The 23,613-nt window shown below is 41.6% G+C and overlaps 1 protein-coding gene across 1 annotated transcript; it reads left to right on the top strand.

Annotated features, from left to right (window-relative positions):
• Positions 1 to 3,496: 3,496 nt before the first annotated feature.
• On the top strand, positions 3,497 to 9,620 carry T265_07743 (hypothetical protein; the record flags this gene model as incomplete). Its single annotated transcript, XM_009173342.1, has 3 exons — positions 3,497 to 4,673; positions 6,685 to 6,956; positions 8,364 to 9,620. The coding sequence occupies 3 exons, from the start codon at positions 3,497 to 3,499 to the stop codon at positions 9,618 to 9,620; spliced, it is 2,706 nt and encodes a 901-aa protein (XP_009171606.1).
• Positions 9,621 to 23,613: the final 13,993 nt, after the last annotated feature.

Consider the following 23,613-nt stretch of genomic DNA (forward strand, 5'->3'; position numbering starts at 1 on the left):
ATTTTTCTCCAAACTTTATCCACCGGCACTTGATACTTTAAATTTCGCTTTTCCCATTTCTCCAGAGGTTTTTACAACAAACTCGCTTAACTGTTGCGCTAGACATCTGGGGACTAACACTTTTGGACCTTTAAAGAGAGTCTGGCCTCGGGGGAAACCGTCGTTTTATTAAATGACAGTGAAGTTTATTGTATGAAAACTCGGTTCCGCCTTATTCCAATATCGATAGCAGGTAAGTAAATAAAACAAGGACGGAAGTTTTGTCATGATACCAGTATTTGTTAAGCTAAGCCGTTGCACTTTGTTGATTAGATGACATTCACTCTGCGTTTACTCTTAAAAACGTGGGCTTCCCGAGGAACTTGTCACGTCCGCTGGGAGTCTAGATTGCTTCCCTGTTGTAACTGCCAATCTTTTTTATCATCACCCGAGGTTCATACACCTTTTGCGGTTATGAGTACACCAACGGGAGGAGAAGTGAAAATGTGTACGTCAATGGTTCCCAACTAGGGAGGCTTCATCGTCTATCCTGCAGAATAAACACAGAGCAAGCAACCAGAGAAAACATTTTCTCGTATAAATTTGCATGTGCTTTGGATAGAGACGAATTGCAGTCGCGCGGCGTCCGAGTACTGACCCCTTATTTACCGAATACATTCGGTGAGTATCACTAATTTCAATATCAGGGGTTTTCCCCACAGAGTATAGGCAATTAATCGTTCAGCGTGAGGCTACTGAAAGGCTCGGATAGTGCATGTGTTCATTTCAAAGCAATGTCTGAAAATATACTTACTTGAACCACGGTGCCAAATCTGTGGCACTGCAGAGCAAAATTATTATTATTATTACACAGTGATGGTACTGCGAAGAGAGTCACAAGTTTTAATGGGGTTCGTCTTGTTAGTGAATTCAGTTTTTAGTAAAAAGTCACAAGGCATTGTACAACTGTTTCATCCTGATCTCGTCGTAGATTTGTGACTCTGGAATTTCTTGAGGTGTGCACAATTGATGATTACCAGTAAGGATGGAACAGCTGTATAATGCTCCTCGACTTTTCGGTATAGATTGGTTTCAGTTGCAGGAAAGAATATTCATTAATATGTAGTGTATAATAAATTAACTACAACATTCAACTTAGCAATTTGTCATCGTCTAGGGAAAGTGAAGTCTCTCTTAAAGTTCTAACAGAATGCTCGGGTCTACTAAAAGATTTAGGCAACACTGAATTCATCCGAAAACTGGAGGGAACTATTGGTCACGGACCCTTTACCGAATCTACAGTCTGCATGTTTGAAAAACGTGGTTTTAAATTCCTTTTTCAGTGTCAGCAACAGGAATTCGCTTATTCTGTCATGCACTCGTGTGTCCAGAGGATTCATTAGATAGCGCATTTAATGGACCATGGCTAGAATACTATCTTTCAGGATGGATTGTTTCCCTGATTGAGTGGCATCTATCCTAGGAGTACATTCACCCAAGGATACCCATAAAAATTTCTGAATACTGAATAATGAACATTTGGAAACTAGCTGTTATGTATAGAAACACGCTGCTCATGCGTTTGAGTTAGGTTATTTATGTTGACCGGATCATAATCTTATTTGAAGACGGCTTTTACTATCCTGTATTCGCTTGGTAGACAGAATCTGGAAAGTCCTTCTGGTCCTCATCTTCTCATTTGTTTGTGTCAACCTGTTTTTATCACTGTAGTTGGTGCCAGAAGCCTCTCAGGTAGCTAGCTGTTTACTTCGCATCAGGAAACTTTCTCCACCATGACAGCAACCATGCGTGACAAACTGAGAGTCTGGAACAACCTATAAACATTTCACTTCCAAAGCATGAAACTGTGTTTCCTTCGTCAGCCTTCGTTGCGCAATGGCAGGCACGCTAACACTTTGAACCTGACATCTCCTCGTGTAAGCTGTCAGAAGGTTATTAGGTCGTGATATTATGGGGGAGAGGGAATTCACCAGCCCAGTGTGTCTCTATACCTTAACTTCTGTAACATTCCTGCCAGGAATGTTTGTCTTTTGCGGACGCAGTTCACGTGACGTGCAGAGATATGTTGCGTAAATGGAAGATTTTGATGCCAGGCTCGTTATCAAGATGCAGATGCGCGCACTTCTCTGCATTTATAGACCAGAGTTACTTTTCGGATTGTCAAAACCATTCTGGAGAGAGTGTGTGTCGTTATAGATACAGCTTATTTTCTGTACCCTGAGATTATCTGATTAGAACAAACGATTGAACTGGATGACTCCAAGCAGATCCGTAGGGTGGATTAAAGACAGCGTAAGGCCAAGAACGAAGTCGACGAAATTTCTTTGGATACGATGGAAGAGCACTGTCTAACTGAGAAATCTGAGGTCCAGCGGGAATTTCGACTTCAGATGCCATGTACAGTCAGGCTTATTAGTAGTCCCACATGGGGTACTTTTCCGACAAATTTATTTACCGAAGTTTTGAGGTGTTGGTCGGATATAATGAAGGTTCAATACAACATCCAATCTCCGTAAGGACTGCTTGTATGGTCCCTTCTGTAATGTACACACTGAGCTTGTTTTTGTAATCTGATCAAGCAAAAACCAAGTGCTGGCAATGACTCACAGTAGGTCTGTATGGTTTGACCACATAAGACTGAAGTAAATTTTAAATACATGCAGGTCTTAAAGCAGTTCTCCACCAATAACGACCGTCAGATAAGTCAAAGCGCCAAGGACAGCCATACAGGTCGTTAAGATAACGGCAACTTAGAAATGTCGGATTTCATAAGCCAATTACTATAACTTTGTCCACCTGGAAAGCACCCGTTACCTATCAAGTTCCTTGAGGTAGTGCTTGCGATTAGAAAGCATGCGTTATCTGAACAAAAGTGCCCCTCATAAAGTAACCAGCCGGCATGGTGGGGCAGCTGAAATTGTCTCCTTTCCTTTGCTAATAGACATTCACAACGCTTTTATTTTAACGTTGTAAAGTTCTGAAGTAAGGGTACCACATGTTTACAGTCGAACATAGTGTGCGAGGACTTACCAGATTCACTAATGTACCACTAAATCTACACTTGGATGACACTGGAATTTTTCCAAGTTTCTAGTAGCTACTTCCAAAGCCAGATTACCAGGAGAAATTTTTGAAATGGGCACCTTGTTCTATAAAATGGGAACCAATTATTGGACATCCCGCTGTTTTCGGCATCGTCCCGTTTGTATTGACTTCACTTTCATTTAGACATATGATCCCGACTGATTTAACTTTTATAAACTACGTTGCATCACATACTTGAGTGTCAATTATTAACCTTACCAGAAACAACGTGCAGGTCTACACATCTCCATGCATTTAATAAGAAGGCTTTTGCACATGTATTAGTGAGCATTTTGCAAGTGGTCCCACGTATTTTCACTTTACAGCTCATCAGTCCACAGTGATGAACATTCCTGAAACTCAAAGCACCTTGTCGATTGGACACAATTCAGGCTGGCCAATGTCAAATAGGATGTTCAACTTTACTGCGCCTGGAGAGCTGTGTGAAAAGCAGCGAAACGCGAGTACAATTATGGGTTCAAGCTACACAGCGGGTTCAGGAGCTCTTCAAGAGTTTATGAGTTGCGGTCTACTATCCTTCCCATGTACTGAGTCCTTACCGTCACTCTATCCGTACTCTATGGAACAAACCTACTTGTCTTCGACCTCGGTACAAAATGCTGAATCTCACGGGTCGTCTTCTTCAAGTATGTTCCCCCCATTCTTTGAATCGGTGAACTCGTCTCTCATGTCGCCGCAACTATCAGCTGGTCATTCTTGTCTGCCCGAATCTCAAGCCAATCAGGATGGTCATTCTCCTTCTTCATACGATGGTACAGGTCCTTTGATGAGAGGATTCGGTCCAGGCAATGCCTGGTCAGCAATGACATCTAATCACTCCCAAATAGCAGATACTTTTGCCGGACTTGGTTTGAGCAACGAATTGGCCATGATGACGGGAAGATCCAGTCTGAGGTCAGACGAAGTCGCATCTAAAACCACGCTACCCTTATGCTCCATCAGAGGATTCCCCAGCATTCACAACACAACCCCACCCGAAGGGCAATTTACGTCATTTCCCGGACCAACGTCTGACACATTTCGAAGCGCCTCTTCGGCTAGTACATATGCATTCGGACTGTCTACACGCGCCGGGTCCAGCACGAACTACATAATGGGGTCAACTCGGCAGGGTCCGTCTGCCGCAAATGATACCAACTTCAATGTAACACGTGCCAATCATGGAGGGCACATGTTTTCAGACACATACGATAACTGTACACCCAAAATACGCTCACAAACTAGTCGATGCTCTAAAAGCATTGAAAGCAGATGCAAACGAAAACGATTCGCGAGTAACTTACCCCAGGCTGCAGAATCCTCAAGTGATTCCCGTATCAGACCGGATCCTTTGCCAGACAACAACAGACTGCACCAGGTGACAAACTTCTCAAAACCAGTGTATTCAACTAATGAGCTACGATATCCCAAGCATCCCTTGTTAGACGAACTCCCGGCCAAGTATGGTAGCAAGCTTTCTAAAACATCTGAGGTCACCGGAGCAATTTCTCTTCTATCTGGCTTTGATTACTCATCCGCCTACTCGAAGCATTCGCCAGCAAATACTGCAGGACAGTGGCGACCACAGTGTGAGTTTGCAATCAACTTCCGTCTTTCAGTGACAGAATAGGGAATTCACCCGTTAAATGTGGATCTTTTGACCTACCAAACATTAAAACTCTGCTTAATACATTTTGCAGCAGCATGAGCGGAACTGAATATTTGAATAGTTGTTTTTGAGAGAAGAATTTCTGTCAGAAATGAGTACAGCCGGAGTGAAACCAGCTGGAGATCCGACCTTCGGTTGGTTCAGTTCTGTTGTGATGCATAAAAGCTCCACCTAACCCCCCAATTCGAACCTTAAACAGGAGCTTTCACCCCTCATTATTGGCGACATTAATGAAATTTTTTCAGTGCTTTTTCGGCTTACATATCACTGAACTGTTTTGCATACCAAACGAAGTACTGATTTGAATACGGCCAGCAATCCCACTATCACAGCGACACGTGTGGATTCATGCGGAAACCGCCTCACTCAATGATTGTTTGTCAAATAGAGAGGTCATAAGTTGCCCACCGTGAATTAACTCTACTTGCCCGCATCGTAGAGACGGAAGTCGAGGGTGGGTGAAAATCACAAGCAGGTTGCCCTTGCCCAACATTCACTCTGGGACAAGTCAGGAAGCTGTAGTCTCGGCATGGTGCAGACTCCGCTGGTGAGACATCGATAACAACGTCACAGAACTTGCTGACTGGATAACCCATTTTACATCGGAACGAAAGTAGCGCAGCATGGCAGTTAGGCATGTGAACCTCACAAAACTTGTCTGGGAAACGATAAGTAATACGGAGAATAACCCTAATATGCCGTTGCAATGTGCTTTCAGAAAAAGCGGGTTTGAAAAGGTACTCAACTTTTAATTTTTCGATGAAGTTGTGATCCTGTCCCAGCTAACTGTGCCTTACTTATTCTTGAAGCCCATTTTAAATGCTATTAAAGTTTCCAGGTTTCACGCTCCTCAACTGCTTTCTCCAAGTGACAAACTCAACAAGACGAGATGAATTTCTCAAGTGTACTAGAGTACTGCGTGTATTTTGTGTAGTCATTTGTTTCTGGGTATTTTCTTTCAGTCCTTCAGTCAGGCATTCTCACCAGTACTGTTTGTTTCACGGAGTTATGGACCCTGTGGAGAGTAAGCGCCCGCAGGTGCACCCAAACCATACTTAGCTTCACTTCGTAAAGGAACGTCGGCCTTGTTCGGCCCATCACTTATGTTCAGTAGATATTGTGATAATCTCTATCTCTTTGGTACAACATTTAGGGACAGTATTTGATGTCATTTTTCACGCCCGTTTCTAGATGAACTAAGATGTGTTGAGCCCTAAGATAAAGCCATATTAGGTCTATTTGTGAACAGTGGTCTGCTTTTGACGGGCACTCGGAAACATAGAGTTCAACGCTTTTCATGATATCTGCATAAGTTACCTCACCTTCCAGTACCTCCAGGCAGCTTCAAATGCGAAGCTCATTCGATCTGACTTATAGACCAGATGTACTTCTGTGTTTGTTGACGATAAGGTTAAGGTGACGTTTAAAGCTCAGTCAATGATATGCGCCTAATTTGACCTACCTTGTGTACTATATATGCGGACAAACTTTCTCGTAGAATTAATTAGCCTGCCATCCATCAAATGAATGGCCTTCTTCAAGCGGAATTTTGAGATGCGATTTAAACAGTCCACTTAGTCAAATGAGGTGCTCACTGACCCTGTGCTTAATGGAGGTGTTCGCATAGAGGAACCCTTATTGTTCACTTGAAGGGTAACATTCGAAAGAAACTGACGGTCGTTCTATAAAAATGGATGGAAGCAACAATGAGGTTAAACAATATTAACTGCAGAGTTACGTGCTGAAACAGTGAGTCTGTCGGATAGCATCGACATCCGCGTGTTATGTTTCAAACTAAGTGCCCACCAAAATCGTTTAGCTTAAAGCCACGATATTCTAATTTACTGTCGGCAAGTGTTTGGCCCAGATGGTATGTTTTTGAATGGGCCTAGTTACACCGTGCCAAAAAATTAGTCATTCTTATTTTTTAGTTATCCATTCAAAAACGTTTCACTCTAAAAATATCCGCTTCTTTACTGCAGGTTCAGGCCAAATCCAGCTGTGGCAATTCCTGCTCGAACTGCTGTCTGATTCGCGAAATATCGCATGCATTACGTGGGAAGGAACTAATGGGGAATTCAAACTTGTCGATCCCGACGAAGTCGCAAGACGCTGGGGAGAAAGAAAATCTAAACCAAATATGAATTACGACAAACTGAGTCGAGCTCTGCGCTACTACTATGACAAGAATATCATGTCCAAAGTAAGGTTACTGTCAGGTTTCAGTCAGCTTTTTGTCTACTATTTGTCAAATCACACGTGGCATTTTATGAAAGGGGATGTGGTAAACTGAGCGTATAAAAATTCCCATACACTTCTCTTCTAATTTCCTAGCTACCGTTGGAGTTGCCAAAGTGAAACACCTTTTTTGCTCTGAACAACGGTGAGAGATATTCACTCTACAGTTTCTGAAACCAGGTGTTCTCACGTTTCGTGACCTTTTTGTTGAAGACAATACGTTACGGTAGTTTTCCCAAGGCGTCATGAAGAATCGGAGACCATTCAGGTTCTCGGTAACTTCCCGCATTATTTTTCACTTGGGAACAAGGATCGGTCAGCGTTCGATACTGAAATGAGTGAATAGTAAAACCTTTCGGAGGTGAAATCAGGTAGTGAACACCCTTCAAGCTTCTCTGCTTCTCTAACATCCTACCGGGTATACTGAAGTGTTGCCTGTACAAAACACCAAATTTAGCCATATTTGTCTCAACGACCACCAGGAGGCAATAATGTATGTTGCTCTTCCTTTCGGGAAAATAAATGAACGTAACTAGAATAGATGACTACACTTCTACTCATGGAGAAACATCGGGGTTTACTGTCCCTTACGAAGCTAGGCCCCCAGATTTTAACTCTTTTTATTGGCTATATTTGCTAACACGGCTGAGGGCTGTTATTTTGTTTCGCTCGAGGCTTAAGGCTTGAACTTACTGACCGGAAGGTCCGTCGTTTGGATTCAACTTCTGCATCTCAGCTGCTCCCGTCTAGGCTTGGGCAACTTGGCATTATCTCAACTCCTTTGGGCGGTAACGCAGCTATGCACATAAAGAGTGGTACAGATGAACCATTATTTTGCTAATGACGTCATCATTCTGTTTTCGTGAATTTTCATTTCATGAATTTTGCTAGTTATCATTTTTACGAAGTAGCACCTGTCGTACAAACAAAATGGTCATTCGTATCAATCACCAAGCACCCGTAGTTTCGAGTGCGAAACCCGTCACGCGGTCATTAGCTCCATATGTATTCTTGCATTGGATATGCGTTACTCTCTGACGTTTAATAAGCGTGTGTCAGATAGCTAGTTAGTGCATGTAGGCATTAATGAGAACCGGGGAATTATCTGACTGATACTCTACTCAAAACTGCTTATATTTAGCTTGTTCCTCAAGATCCCATTAGCTAAATATTTGGCAGGATAAATGTCCATGCCTGGGCCCAGTACGCGACCAGATTAGTTTAATATTTGGGGACACTGTTCTCTGTCGCTAACTTGTGTGCACCACACTGTTTAGGACAGCCGATCAAGTGACGAACAGCTTTGCGTTTTCACCGAAAACATTCTGATGCTGTGGAAAAAAATGCTCATTTGTTATTCGTTACCTTTCAGATTAATGGCAAGCGTTATGCCTACAAGTTTGATTTTGCTGGTTTGGCACAAGCAATGCAACCACCATCCTGCGGGACTCCTCCATCGGCTGAATCATTTGGTGCTTCAGACCAACATGCTCTGGCTTCTTTATTGATACCAGGTAATTCTGGATTGAGCGAACAACTTCCGCGTTCCGGATTAACACAGTCCCTTGGTTCCTACCCGACATTGCTTTTACCCAACCAACTGACTTCGCCAGCGACCCATCGATTTTCTCAATCGAACCTCATCAGTGTAAGTAATGAAGCCACCAATAACCCACTGAACACTACAGCCTGGGCAGGCGCAACTCGTGGAGGTTATCAAGAACCCTACACCAACCCCGTGCTATCCACTCTACGCGACTACGGTACTTCAAACACTGCTGCCGACTTGCAAAATGCAGGTGCTAACTACGCCTTGTCGAATGGCAGACATACTCCAGTTGCACCCAGACCATTCAATACCTACCAACAACCCACGGCGTCATCTAGTTATGTCAGTCAATATACTCCAGATATACTTCATTCGGCTCGTATGGCCGCGGCAGCAGCGTGCTTAATATCGCCGTTGAACAACACGGTTCTATCTCATTCATCCCACTTCCCATCGTTTGCATCTGACGCCAGTCCTTCAGTTAACACAAGTGCACCATCAACCGTTCTAGGAAACCGTGATTCAGAAGCAAGTGAGAATTATGATAAGAAGCGATTTCATGGTGCCGATGTATTCTGCCCTACCTCAGTAACGTCGTACTCATTTCAACAGAACGTGTTACAGAACAAGACAAGGTCACGAGTAGCGAGCAGTTGTGTGGAAGAGTCACAGTCTGTTGCATCATTCCATAGTGATTCCTTCCTTGCTTTGAATAAAGTTGAGGGGACTAATACATTCGGTCCATCCGTTGCTGAAACAGGGAGAACTGTGACCGTTGAAGGTTCACAGTCACCATCTGCTACAACAAGATCAACACATTCATCAGAGCATCAGTTTCCCACAACTATCACCAATGCGGAAAAACGCTTGGACGCACAATCAGGTAGAGCACCCTTGATGAAAGCCCGTCACCACCATCAGCAAAATAACCTAGATTTCGAAGTTCGTCTTTCTGCAAATAGCGCCCAACCCAGTGACCCGGAATCCTGGCTGTCTCAACCCCTATTCACATACAACGTGGCCAATTTAACCAAACCACCTACAGAGCTGGGCGATTACTTTGGCCACATGCCACCTTGACCCTAAGCACACAGAAGCAAATAACTCTGGCTGACTTTCCGTAAATTTACGTCCTTCTGTAAATATTTTGCTGGAAATCTTTCAAACCTGACAAAAATGAAGACTGCTTTACGATTTATTCTCGTGTTATCTAAGGATTACCAGTCCTTTATAAGAAGGATTTGGAAGGGTTAACCGTTCCTGATTATTGCACAGTGGTCTGTTGGCGACGTTGCAGAATATAGAAAACCCAGCTGCGCTGTTTGATTGTTGGTCAGTTCACCGAACGTTTCGGCCTTTCATCCTCAATCGCGGAGGCATGTTTGGCTTGAGGAGACATCATCAGCTTTGCACTGAATATGTCACCTCGGTTCGACACGAAACGTTTGCAATCCGACTGCTAAGCTCGATAAACAGATCAACAAGCACTCAGTAGTTTTCTTGGTAGGCTTCAATTTATCTGTGTTCCATGAGAAGCGGTTTTTAGTCATTAGTTTGATACCACTCTATAACTTTAAACAGACAAGCTTATGCTTTGCAGTTTCGAGAAACCTTCCAAATACAAGACCGAATGAAAAAATTGTGAATTGGGTATTTTTGTACTGGTGCAAGGTACGCTTATTGTGACCGCATTACCATCATGTATTTTCTCGAAGATGCTGTAGGAGCAAGCAAATGGCGTTCATCATGATGACAGTACTACTAAACTTGTCCCTCAGTAAATGGGAAAACACCGAGCAGAAGCAGTCTCTTTTTGGTGGGTCTCGGACACCGCTGGAGCTTTACTGAAGGTTGATTATTTACCAAGAAAGAAAAGGCAGTCGATAACAGCCAGTAGGTTATTTCTGTATCCGTGCTGTAATTTTGACTGGAGAGTGCACATTGATGCAAACCGTCATGGCAGCTCTGCCAAATTCTCGATTTCCGAGCGGGAGGTTCTCTTGAATTTCATCATGAACCACGTATTTATGGTAAGCTAGTTTCATCCTAGATAGAACAGCCCTGGGATGGCTCAATCCTGGGAGGTCGCTTATGGTAGACATTGTGAAGAATCTCCTGGTGGTCTGGTTCACCAATTCCGTAGGACATCACCTGTTATGGAGTAGCTCTTTTACTCAGTCTTCGCCGAGGAAAAAAGGTCATTGTAAGCATGTGCTTTAGGGAAAACGGTGCTAAGCAAAGGTGGGTTATCGGACGTTTCTTCAACATTAGCTAGATGACTGTCCAGATCTTCTGTGGCTCTGAGTAAGCAAAGTAGGGTCGATAACACCTCCGGTCACAATAAATTGAATTATTCCGTAATTTTTCGGCGATGGAAATGATAATAGTGAAGGTCGTGTTTATTGTTGCGATGATGCTGATGAGTGAGCTCAGTTAGTGAGTTTGAAACCAAAGCACCTGCTCAAATATCTACGGATTAAGACGATATGACGGATCCATATATTGGTGCAGGTTGGATTTTGTAATAAATCCTGATCCAGCTTAGCCAAAAGCCTTTTCGATTTGATGTGTTATTTCGACATCAGTCACTTGGGGCACAGGTTCACCTACCGAGAATGTAACTAAGGCTTTAAGCGTCAGTGATTTTGATGCCAACATCTAGTGCTACTAACATTGTTGCGTCAACGCAATATACTGCGATATCTTGAATGTCGTAGGAGATAAAATATGAGAAGTCTTATCGCGGCACACAACCGCAGACTATCATAAACGTGGGCTTCAGTTGAGTCTTACGGCAACGTCAATCCAATCTGCAAGTGAGTGTATTAGGTTATGCGTCTGAGAAACGAGCAACTGAAAACTGTTGCTAGCAATCGGCATGGGCTAAGTCTTTGTCAAACTCCACTTCTAAAGCTGAATCTTCAGATTTCAGTGTAATTTCTCTTTGACACTAAAACTTCAGAACTTCACTGCGAAATGCGTACTGTTTATCTTTTATAATGATTCGCAGTAGGGATTTTCTGGTGATAAGTATCCCTCCTATTGACTTAGTCTTCTGTTCATATTGGTGCTGCTTGGCTGGACACCAGCACTGAAGCCTGTTAAGAAGCTGACTACCAGTATCTAGCCAGAATTATCCGTAACTTTTCATGATCTTCTGGGGAAACTCATTAAATACCTAGTTTTGGAGTTGGGGCTTTTACAGGTGGTAGTTATAGAGTACAACTGTTGGGTTCTAAAAAAGTGACCCCCGATAAGCTATCTCCTGATCGGAGTACATATGGTGAACCTAACAGGATTCGATCACTGATATACAGATACATAGTTCACGCTTCTGTCTCAAAAATCAGGTGGTTTCTGACATTACTAGCATGCATGGCGTATACAGAATTAATTATTTTCCTGCTTGGTTGAGCACGCACGTCGACAACCGTTAAGAGAATGACTACTAGGCAGGAGTATTTCAAATACTTCGTTTTCTTCAAACAGGTCCTCACAACTACCCACTTGCATGCTTGCCTGCTTACCTGCCTGCCCGCATGCCTGCCTGTCCGTCTGTCTATCTGACCTGCCTTTATCAGCATACGCAGATTCATTTCACACAGTTTTAACTAAAAACCTGTTAAACCATCAGCTTTACAATTTTATGGAACACCCTACCTGTGTGGTTATGTTATGGACTATGTACCGTACAAATCATGTCAGACAGACTGCCGTAAGTGTAGGTCTATATACCGACACACAGGTACACCACGCCAATGACGTCATCTCGATTCGTGATGAGACATTTGCATTAAAAAACTGCCAAGCTCAGGGAACAATTCAGTTGTCACTTAAGAATGGTATTTTATAACTAAACGTTTCAGTCATTGACCCCTTATAGGCACAAGTAATCGGAATAACAGATGATTATGCTTAATGTGCTTCTGATGAGCTATCTGTTTATTATTTTGCTGCGGCGGCCAACTCTCTTTCATCTCTTTTTCTGAAAGCTCCCATTAAATTTTGGCGTAACGCTTACAGAACTGCAGGTTGAATGAAACTGGCAGAAAGAAAATTTTAACTGTAACTTGCTGAACATGATTGCGATGATCCACATCGAAACTTTTTATATACGTGCAGATCCCCTGTTGGCGTGGTTTCGTTTGTATACGGCAGCGTCCACCAGTGCTAACGAATCCTGTGTACTCAAGTGCATGAAGGATCCACTTCGGTCACTGATAGGAAATTCTTATTTCACACAAGCAGGTCCAATCAGCTAATCTTGTCTGCTTGGCGTTTAAGTGAAAGCGTCCTATTGGAACAAACATAATTCACTCAAGAAATGCACTCACCCATTTACAAACAGTTTCGGCTTTAATAATAGGCCTAAGTGAACCCTTCTAACTCTCAGCCGCAGGATACAGTGCACGATCAGAATAACATTACGATATTGCGTCAATATAACGACATATTGTTTCAGAGACCTCAGTTGCTTTGCTCAGAACGTGGCTTGACTGAACCCTGTAAACATATTCGCTCTGTATTGATGCAACTGCAGCACAAGTAATATAAAGTGGTACGTGCATTTTTAGGCAAATTCTAGGAGTTCACTGAAAATAAGCTGCAGCTCACAGCCCCAATGAACAAGCAGCCCTATAAAATCTCTTGCTTGCGGAGGATCATTTAGACAGCCAAGTACGCTATTATACATAATTTTATTTAAACACTTTTCAAATTCTAGCCAAAACCATGAACCTTCCTAACTGAATTTGGAACAACGCGGTTTATTGTATACTTAACACAACACAAAACAATCTTCAGACATTCTCAGTGATTGTCAACAGCAAATGCAGTGTGTCACCAATCGCCAAAATTAAAATTTAAAACAAACAGACCTTTTCAGATTCCCTCATAACAAAATCACAGTCCTGAACGAAACGCTGACAATCTCGAGTGGCAATTATTTGGACAGTACTCAGCAGTTGGTCAATCATTGTGAGGTCAGGAAACCAAGACTGTTTCATAAACCACTTATTTGGAAAATCCGGGGTCGACACGTGCCCGGATGTGTGGAGAAAGCACTAAATTGAACTGAATGAAGCCAAACTATTGTGTAGTTAAATTTCTTCTACCGTGCAGGTGGGTCTACAGAGGTTCACAATAGGTAAGGCCTCTTGAACGGTGTTGAGTACACTCCGCAAGAACGTGCGGAGGATGCGTAAGTAAAATGTTATTGCAAAGATCCCAGATGGCTGTTTGTTAGGGCTATTCATGTAATTAATTTGCACCAAGCGATACTCAAGTTGTTGTTAGGGTACAATTAATTTTGCATTGCTAGCTTCCTCTTGAGCTGGATAAGTGGTCAACACAACTGAAACGCCCTTAGGAATCGGTTTTATAATTCCTGGGTTGGCCATGTTGGAAAATGATCCGTTCTTCGGGTGTGCATAAAAGTCTATACCAAGGGCTGCTAGTTCTCCAATCCTAAAAGTATATTCACAAGTATTTCTTGCATTATTTTCGGACGGTGAATGAAGAGCGTTCAGCATAAGCTGTACTGTGAAAAGGAATGAAAATTAAGCTGCCTGTTAGATTTTGGCATGAAGTCTAATCTTGCGCACCCTCAAGGCCGAAATGATGTTTCTGACCAGGAATTTACGGGTTTCATTTAATGGTGATTCATTTTTCACTTCTGGAAACCCGAGTCCATTTTAGTCTCTCACTCCGGAATCCTTCGTAATATGTGACCAAAACAGACATGAGCATAATCGGTACATATTAGAGGAGTCGCTGAAACTGTTTCCCTATCACCGGCTTACCATGTCAGCAGTAGTGTAAAACATTTTTTTCGTGCACGCCAAACAATACGTGAATCCGGTATTTTCACACTACTGCTCTGTCGTTAACATAACGGAGATAGTTAATCCATAAAAAACAAAGTGGAAAGCGTAAGTGATTTTTGCACGAATAAATTTGGAAATGACTGTTAAGTTCTAGTGTGAGATGCTTTGGACATGGATATTTCGATCACATTTCAGTGATATTAGGTAGAAAAATGCGTATGAAAAATTGAGTATCAGTGGAGTAGCTAAGGCAGTTAATTCAACAAATATCAGATGGTTCATTTCAAGAGCTTATTGTTGCAAGAAGTCGCTGTGAGATTGTCAAGCAAGATGGGGAACTCATAAGAATGAGCTGGTTAAACGGTCTAGATTGGAGCACGGGGTGAAATTCTAAAGCAAGTGGTTAAGGGAATGTGCTAGTAAATGTAAAAGTGTGTGGAACGAAATCCAAACAGTTCAACTTCAGAATGCTTATTTATCAAAGCCTGGTGTAAATGAAGGTTAAATCGGGACAAAGTGTTACCAGGCTGGTGTAAAAATGGACATAAATAGGTTCTGCGGTCACAAAAGAGGTGGGTGTACAACCTGTTGATAATAAAATCTTCTCCAGGCAGAAGCATGTGTTTATGTATGAGGATAAAAATAAAGATAGTAGAGTATCTGCAACGTGGCATCTCTGACAAATTAACAAATTAATGCCGAACTTCATGAACAGCCAAAATCTATAGCAGCTTTTTTATCCATTCATCGACTCGTGTTTGAAAATACCCGGTCGTTTGACCTACTTCTCTGGTTCCGCAGATACAATAAAATAGATCATTTAGGTCTGGCGTGGTACTTGGAGACGTCGAACCCTTATTCGATTAGCGCTTCGTGACACTTAGTGGCGCGTGCTCGCAAGTACTTTATCTCTTCAACGAGTAATTATTTACCGGATTAGAACGTTTCTTCGGGAGGTGACTTCAAGCGGCTCCTAAATAAGGTAGAAATAAGCGGGAGGCAGTAAGAGGGAGAAAGGCTTTTGTGGTGCTGCTGAGGTGCTGGGCTGTGATCGGAATATCCTTGCGCACAATATCTTGTACCACAGTTTTGTTCACTGTTGAAATGAGAACTTATAGTGCGATAATGCCGGCCTAAATGCATGTTTTGCGGAACCAAACGAGCAATCTGGAATAACATGTAGCGGATCGATTGAAGCCGATCAAGAATGATCTAGTCAAAGTACCTTCGGATGTATTTGAAGAAATGGTACTTGATGTTTAGAAAAGTTTATTTGGTTACTCGAGGATTTGTAACATTTATCGTAAACTGCCTGTATTTTCCAGGATTTGGTTGTATACAGAAGACATGAGTATCTCAGCAGGCTTCAGAAAGGAGGTTATATAAGTGAACCATTTACACGGATAATTCTGCGGATTCCACTGGCAGAATTTTCCCACTACCAATGGATCCAACGCTACCTATTCTATGAAGGCCATCTTTGTATCCGTAGGGCTTACTAAAAACTCCTTACACTTGTGGGTTTCATTGTTTTCGTTGTTTTTTTGAGTAAAAAATAATAATATAAAATATAATAATATAATAAAATAAATAAATAAATAAAAATAAAAGTTTCTCAATTTTCATCATTTCTGCAGAACATCGGCATACGGAATTCATGGGGTCAAACCAGCCGAGATGATTATGGATCAGAGGGGCACTGAAAGTTGACCTGTACGTACAGCATAAACTCTTGTACTGAAAAAGTATGGTCGCATTGGGTAAGTTGTTTCAAATGTCTTACAGTCAATTATATTTAGACCAAGAACGAGACCATGCCATTAAGGGATGCATGTGAGAAAGTTTGCGAGTAGGCATGGAGGGAACTATTTAAAAGATTGAATTTGAAGGTCAGTACGGAGATAGTTCTGTTTAATTAACTGATGCTGTTGCTATGATTACCTCACTGACAGATGACCTATGACAGGTTTCCTTGAGCGATATTCATCTATTGATTCCCCTTTACCGAATACCAAAGAAGTCAGATGTTATGTCAGGAACCAGGGAAAATTTTACATAAGCCACTGAAAACGTAAAATTTCGAAGTCGGTTACAATGGGTTTTGATCGGCTTACCCTCGGGACTGAACACTTCGAGAGTTTTCGAACGCAAGCCATTCCCATTAGGATTGCCTCATCTTAACGTTTGTCCAGGACTTGGTGCACAAGTTCTAACTCTGAAATGAGTTTGACCAAAATTATTGTTTTTTTAAGCGTCCATAGATTTTTGTTCCTCAATAAGGAGCCTTTATAGGGAAATCCGAACCTCCTTAAGTCCAGAGTATCCCACCTTCAGATGCTCCGTGGATATGCATCCTACTGATCCTACTGAGAGGGATCTCCCTCTGGTAAAAACATTTTATTTGAGGCAACCCTGGAAACGCAAAAATTTTGGCTATCGCAGCCTTTATTGAATAAGAAACACAAGAATAGAGCCTTTTTGGTTTCCCGAGTCGACGACGGATGATGATAACGCTGTCTTTGGTTGAGTCACATTTATCAACCTACGATCACTTCCAACATGTGCAAAGCACAGTTAACAAACTAATCTGCGACACTGGTGAACACTAACAGGCTTTGATTTGGGTGACCAGATAACTTAGCACTGGATACCCACAAAGTAACATTTACTGAAGCAGCTATCGTTCAAAAAGCCGACTGAAGTTCACATTGGTAAATGGTAAGGTAAAAATGGCACACGACTAATAAGCTCTTGAGTCCTCATCGTTATGTAGCAGTACGTTTTTTGTAAGTTGTATGCCAGTTTTTGTTTTGGCCTAGCCAGGGCTCATCGCTATTTCTGAAAAGCCTGAATGAAACGGTCTAAAACTGTACGGACTCAACGTGTTGGGCATAGTTACATGTGAATAAACACGCGTGTGCAAGCGAATGACAAGATCATCCAGGTTAGATCAAACATTCCTCATGACAACTGTTGAAGAACAGCTGGACATGAGTGGAACTCCATTTCCTAATTACGGAAATTTTGCGTTGCTGTTCTCGTTAGTCACTCTCCTACAATGATCCATCATTATCCAGGGAAAAATTTATAAATCCAAGAAGACTACTTTCCTGTATCAGTTGACAACTAAAATGGTAAGGAGAACAAGGGAAAAAACGCACAGGTTTACAGAAAATTTTTTTAAGCATTTTGGATGACCAGCTTCCCAAATTGCAGCATACAAAGACTACATTGTAGATACACTAAATGTTACATTAATTGTTTGTTGGAATGTATTGCATATATCTATATTAATTGCGCATAACTGATAACCTACCTGGACATCAGAAGCGCTATAGATGGTCAATGAAATGCATAACATCATCATCATCACTGTTTTTCGCAATGCCAAGCGTGTTGTATCGAACTTTTTTTTGTATGTGGCGAGAAGCATCTACGTCACCATAACAGCATATAAATTCGGACACCCCCGTTCCGCTTTAGGTGGGATTCTACTGGCAGTTGGGCTCAGTTACCCTCTTGGTACACTCTACTGAGAAGCTCACAACTACATACAACAAACGGTATTTCTAGATAAAGTGGAAAAGGGTTTCGAACTGGTCGTTTCACACATACTCTTATAGCACGTTTTATCATTCGTGTGTTTTATGAAACCAGACGAGTTTTACCCTATGCTTATAAAAAGCCAATAATTGCTTCGGCTGAGGTTTGTTGGTGTTATTCGAAAGAAGTAACACAACTATTATATAGATGGGCTTAAAATTGGCATCCTTTCGGCTATCGTTATTTAGTTTTCAGTGCCATTATTTCACTTTTTTTCCCGAAAAAAGCACGAAAAGTCAGCGACTGGTTCTATTGTCCTCACTAGTGTAGTTTACTTGAAACAAACTGACTACTGAATTCATCGCAGCCAAAATGAAGAATCATAGATTTCGCCTATTTTCTAAAACACCTGGTTTGTAAATTTGATCTATATGTTTTCCGCCTATTAATTCAATTAATAGCTGTAGACTACGTTGAGCCTTCAGCTGCAAACTGAACGGGTGTTGTTGGGAGATACACCTTGGAGTTGCTTGAATATCTTGCTGAGGCTAGTCTTTAAATGAATTTGTTGCATAAACGCCGCCTCATTTTTTAGTGGGAATAAAATCCACATCCTTATTTGGTGGAAAATCTAGATAGTTAACTGCTGGTTTCATTTTTCCTGTAACACTTCAGCCAGACCTAGACTCCGAACCTCAGTTCCGAGCTGAACACCATACTGTAAGTGTAAGTACCTGCACTTGCAAAAGGCTTAGCTGAAAGTCGCGTGAAAAATACCATAATCGGGAGATTCACGCAAATTCCAGCTGAGTCTGCCTTATGCATCAAAGTAATTTGAGACCAAACATGCGTACAAATTGAAGTTCATAGTGCAAGTAAGATTCTGAGACTAGGTTTACGTGATATGCTCCAACAAGGACGAGACCAGTTGTCTTTACCAGATTCTCCTCTAATATTGTGAGTCGATTTGATACTGCACGTTCCAAGGTTTTGATAGGACAATTTCGGGATATGCAGTGTTTCATTGTAAAAAATAGAGCACACTTGAAGTTTCCCACCATCTTATTCAAGACTGGTAGAAAACAGTGAGTGTTCCATACTCATTTCGAAGAAAGTAGTCCTATACGATGCTGAAAGCTATGTAGTTAGTCCCTTGATTCCCGATTGGTTGAAAAAGTGAAAAAGGAAGCGCATTATTCCTGGGTAAACGTAGTTCTCGTATTAGTGGCTTCTATATATGTTAAAACGTACATTAAAATCGTTTGTTAGTTTTCAGCCTGGTTAACACTTGGTCGAACTTATTCGGGCATGAATTTCCAGGCTACTGGCCATAGGACCAGTATATTGTCAAGAGGTCCATGAAATGATCCAAAATCCGTCAACCCGTCTTCGCCAATGAGTGAAGAAACTATTTTGTATTTACTTGAATGTGCCACTCAATTAACATGGGTGCGCATCACGTTATTTGCTACTCCGATAGGCCTGATGTCTTTCCGTCGCCTTACCAGCTACTTCTAGACATACTAGTAGTGAAAAAAGGGTAGCATTCACTTCCTAGACCAACACCACCATTGAGTGGTGCAATTTTAATGCACAATTCGACTTTAGAATACACTGATATAGCTGTGCACTGTATATATGAGACTAAAATAAGCAATCCCCTTACATTAATGCCTTCACTGTGGGAAAATAAGGCGAATGTTGGAGGCATTGAAGAGATTGTCCTGTGAACTTGAAATTCAGAGGAACTAAGTTTGCTTTCAACTAAGTCGCTATATTGAACCCATTATAAAGTTGGGGAGCCCAGGAGATGCTGGAAACACCCTTTTATGAATTGAATTAACTTAAGTGAATTTTGTCTCAACCGAGGTTTCCATAGAGACCAAGCACTATTCAAGCGAATGAATAAACAACACGGACGAAATAAAAATTAGGATCACCGAAAATCACTTCTGTGTCAGATAAGCGGGAGAATCATTCACATTTTCCACATTCTTCAGAGGCCCTTTTTATTTATAAAAAAATCGGCAGTGTACTTAAAATTTACTGTCCCGCAATTAGTAGAAACAGTTTCGAAGTACTCAGAAGTAGAGAGAAGCGGTTACATATTTTCCGTTCTAGTTCTGCTTAGAGCTCAAGCTATGTGCAGCAAAAATCGTTGGTAGTACATCTGATGTTATGCATTCGGGAGATACCCACATATCCCCTGAGTAACAGTGTTTTTTTCAGGAGGGATAGCTAGTGTAAAACGCCTGCAGCACCTGTCGACCGAACTCCGACCGTCTGTGTTTTTTCTGGGGGCGATGAAAATATTCACCTAAATCAGTGTGCACGATTGACAAAATTATTAACGCTGCAAATACACAGTTAATATGGAAACTTTTGCACGACTATCACTACCCCGTATACTACTAGTCACTACGTATCATCCGAATTTTTGTAGTTTCTAATAGAAAACCGAAAAATCGCGCATACAGAAGTTGGATACTCTGCAACAAGACAGTCATAAGCATTGGTGACTACACTAATGGTGTCTACTTGTATATTGCATTTGTAACGTGTCATAAAGTACTAAACTCTCGATCACGCCGAACTAAGATTAAAAGAAGCATAAGCGTTTGCACGGTTGTTTAGGATTTATCCTAAAAGGCAGACGCACACTGTTTTAAAAACTTCCTTCTTCTGACACTCGTTCACCAGTTTTGAAGGACAGTTCTATCTACATACGGTCCTGTAACCGAACTCTTGTTGATCATTCTCCATCACTCACACCGCCAATCCTTATTTTACACACTGATATCCATTTTTATCTCCTCAAAACAGCGGTTTTTATACTCTTCCTGCTTGCATCACACGGATAAAGTCAACATGAATTTGCAATCAAAATCTTTAAAAAGCCTTTTCAAGAGTGCTAATCGATTACTCACTGAAATTGCGATAGGTACTCATTCTAGTAAACGTTTCAATAGGCAGCTTACTAGCAGCTTGAAGGGGAAAGTATTGTATAGGTTAACATTAAGTCTCGCGACAAACTGAGTACAATTTTGAGTGAATTCTTTCCAGCGACTGGACACTCAGTTTATCTGCATTACTTGGTGGTGTGGAGAAAGGTGGAACTCACACGTCGTGCTAACCATTAGGATATTACGTAACTTCAGTCGCTGTATGAAGCTGGCTTAAAAACCGTATTCCACATACTGTACATGTTGACAAGTTTTATTACAGATTACGTGACCCCGTTGCAAGTCCTTCGGTTCCTTTACGAAACACCCTATTGATCATATCACTACTTCAGACTCATTTGGTTCTCGTTAATAATGGTGGGCTTTACACTTTCCACCGCGTTGTGCATAGGATGAAAGTTAGAATGAAGGTAAGTAGGGTTCACTTTATCAAAGCTCTATGCATTGGTAACGTTCTCTCTTGTCTAGCTCCTTTATCTTTCCTTAGAACAACACAAATCGAAAAACAGCTTGCTGTCTAGTCTGGATTTGCTGTTTTTTCGTTAGCTTTACTTTACGTTTATAGACCAGCCGTTTAAGACGAGCACAAATCAGCAAAGTTGGGTCGTCTTCACCCCTGAATTGTGCAAATGCATGCCTATATTTTTTCCGCAGTAAAATTACCGGCTAAATGTCTACTGGTACCTTCCCTCATGGTGCCATCTTATTACACTTTTTCTACCCAGTTTAACGGTGCCTTCAGTATATTGGGCTGCTGCTACGTGTCGACTTCCATAGCTTTTTGCATTCTAGCCACACAGAACTTCAGAAACCTCCTTGACTAAATTGACCTGTTTTTTAGTGAAAAACGTGTGAAGATTTAGCAAAGTACATTCATTTGCATGCCGATTTGGTTTATAAGAGAGACTCACCTGGAATCCAGCTGAATATCTCGTTTATGATGTTTCTAAGCAACTGAATGTGTCTATCCCGGCCGCCTAATGTTTCAGTTGGTACAGTGTTCGAGATATCTTCATATATAGACGTAATACACTATACATAAGGTTGCTGAAAACTCTTCAGCGGCCCATGACTGGTTTTGCTTTTCTTGAGGCTCCACAGATAGGTTCTGTCGAAAGATTGTCAACAACCTTATGAGTAGTGTATTACGTCTATACATGTAATGATTCAGTTTTCTACCAAGGTCGGACGAACCGCAATACTGTATTCGCCAGATTTTTAGTAATCGAACAAGTGTTTGTGACCGTCTTCGGCAATCCCATGGTGGCCTTTAAAAGCTGACTGCCAGTTTACTTATGTGCTGCTGTAGGTTGTTTTTAATGGACGAATAGAAATATGAATAGCTTAATACCGAGTCCGCTGAAATTGATGCGCGGAAATTGGACTCTCCTTTTCGTGTATTGTTTTATCATCAAAATTATGGGTGGAATCGTATTAAGGAAGCAATGACTTGATAGTGACTTACTTCACTGTTAACTGGACTGAAAAACGGGGCAGTTTTGGAGTGTCTTTCGTCGAAGAATATCGTCAACGATGGCTTTCACTGGATCATAATTGGGTCTTGGCTAAGCGTCTTTGAACCAAAACAGCTTTTCTTGAAGCTTGAATGAAATAAAGTAAATACCACGGCAATTGGATACACCAGGTTTCCTTTAAAAAAATTAAATTCTTAACCCACTAGAGGGAGAAACATCTCTTTTTCCGAACTTCTCAAGACATGGTTGGCAATTTGCAGAGAGATTCTATGTTCTGGGGGTTGTTTTTATTGTTTTTATCAGCTACAGGTGTAACAGAGTAGTCCATAAAATCTCTTAGACAATGGCGTGCATGCGAGTGAATGTGTGGTTCGCATGTTTTTAATGCAGTTTTGTGTTTGTGCAGGATTTTTGTGTAAGTCCGCCAATTTGACCATAAGGAACTAGTTTTTATACATCTGTTGCCAGATTTGTTAGAAGAACCCAACATGAAAGCTTTTTCATTCAAATTCTACTAAATGGTATCACTCAAAGGTACGCCTGATACCTCAGATAAAAAGGTAGCAGTGGCTTACTTGTACGCAATCTACTCTTTCCGCTAGTTTGAACATTATTCTATGTGTTGCTACGCTCAGTCTGATTTGTAAATTTAAGATGAAGCAAACTGCCGAAGGATTGTCTTATGAGGTCAGGGTTCACAAGTTTGTATCTTTCGATTTCTGTCGCACACCGCTGCTGACATGTTTCAACCCCTGGGGCTGAAAAATATCAGGCGTATGTCGTCTGTCTCTCGGGCTAACGCCATTATCTTATACTCAGAAGATGTCCACGCCCAATCGCACAGAAAATTACATACCAAACTTACCTCTGTAGGAACCTTGCGGTCCATGTGACGCGCATGCGTAGGAATGTGCGACTAGCGTATTTCTTTGATGATCCACACACTGAACTGTCAATCTGTAACAGAAGCAAGCGAAAATCCTACGAATGCGTACCCTAAGAAATTATGGAATAAGGACATGCTTAAATAGATGGTCTCAGAAAGGCGAAAATCGGTAGTCAGGTACGAAAACAACCTATAAAATTGTTAGGTCATTAGGTCCCGAAGTTTGGCTGGTGTCCTCAAGCTGTCCTTTATCCTGGTCGACAGAAGTGTGCGTTCCCTCATCGCTGAGGTCCTATTTTAAAGTTGGTATGCTTTTGCCGGAGAGCTGACGGCCTAATTCACTCTAGTTGCACGATGGGTAAAGGTCGATCGAGTTGATGA

The sequence above is a fragment of the Opisthorchis viverrini genome (assembly GCF_000715545.1).
Source record: "Opisthorchis viverrini unplaced genomic scaffold opera_v5_181, whole genome shotgun sequence".
Taxonomy (NCBI): domain Eukaryota; kingdom Metazoa; phylum Platyhelminthes; class Trematoda; order Opisthorchiida; family Opisthorchiidae; genus Opisthorchis; species Opisthorchis viverrini.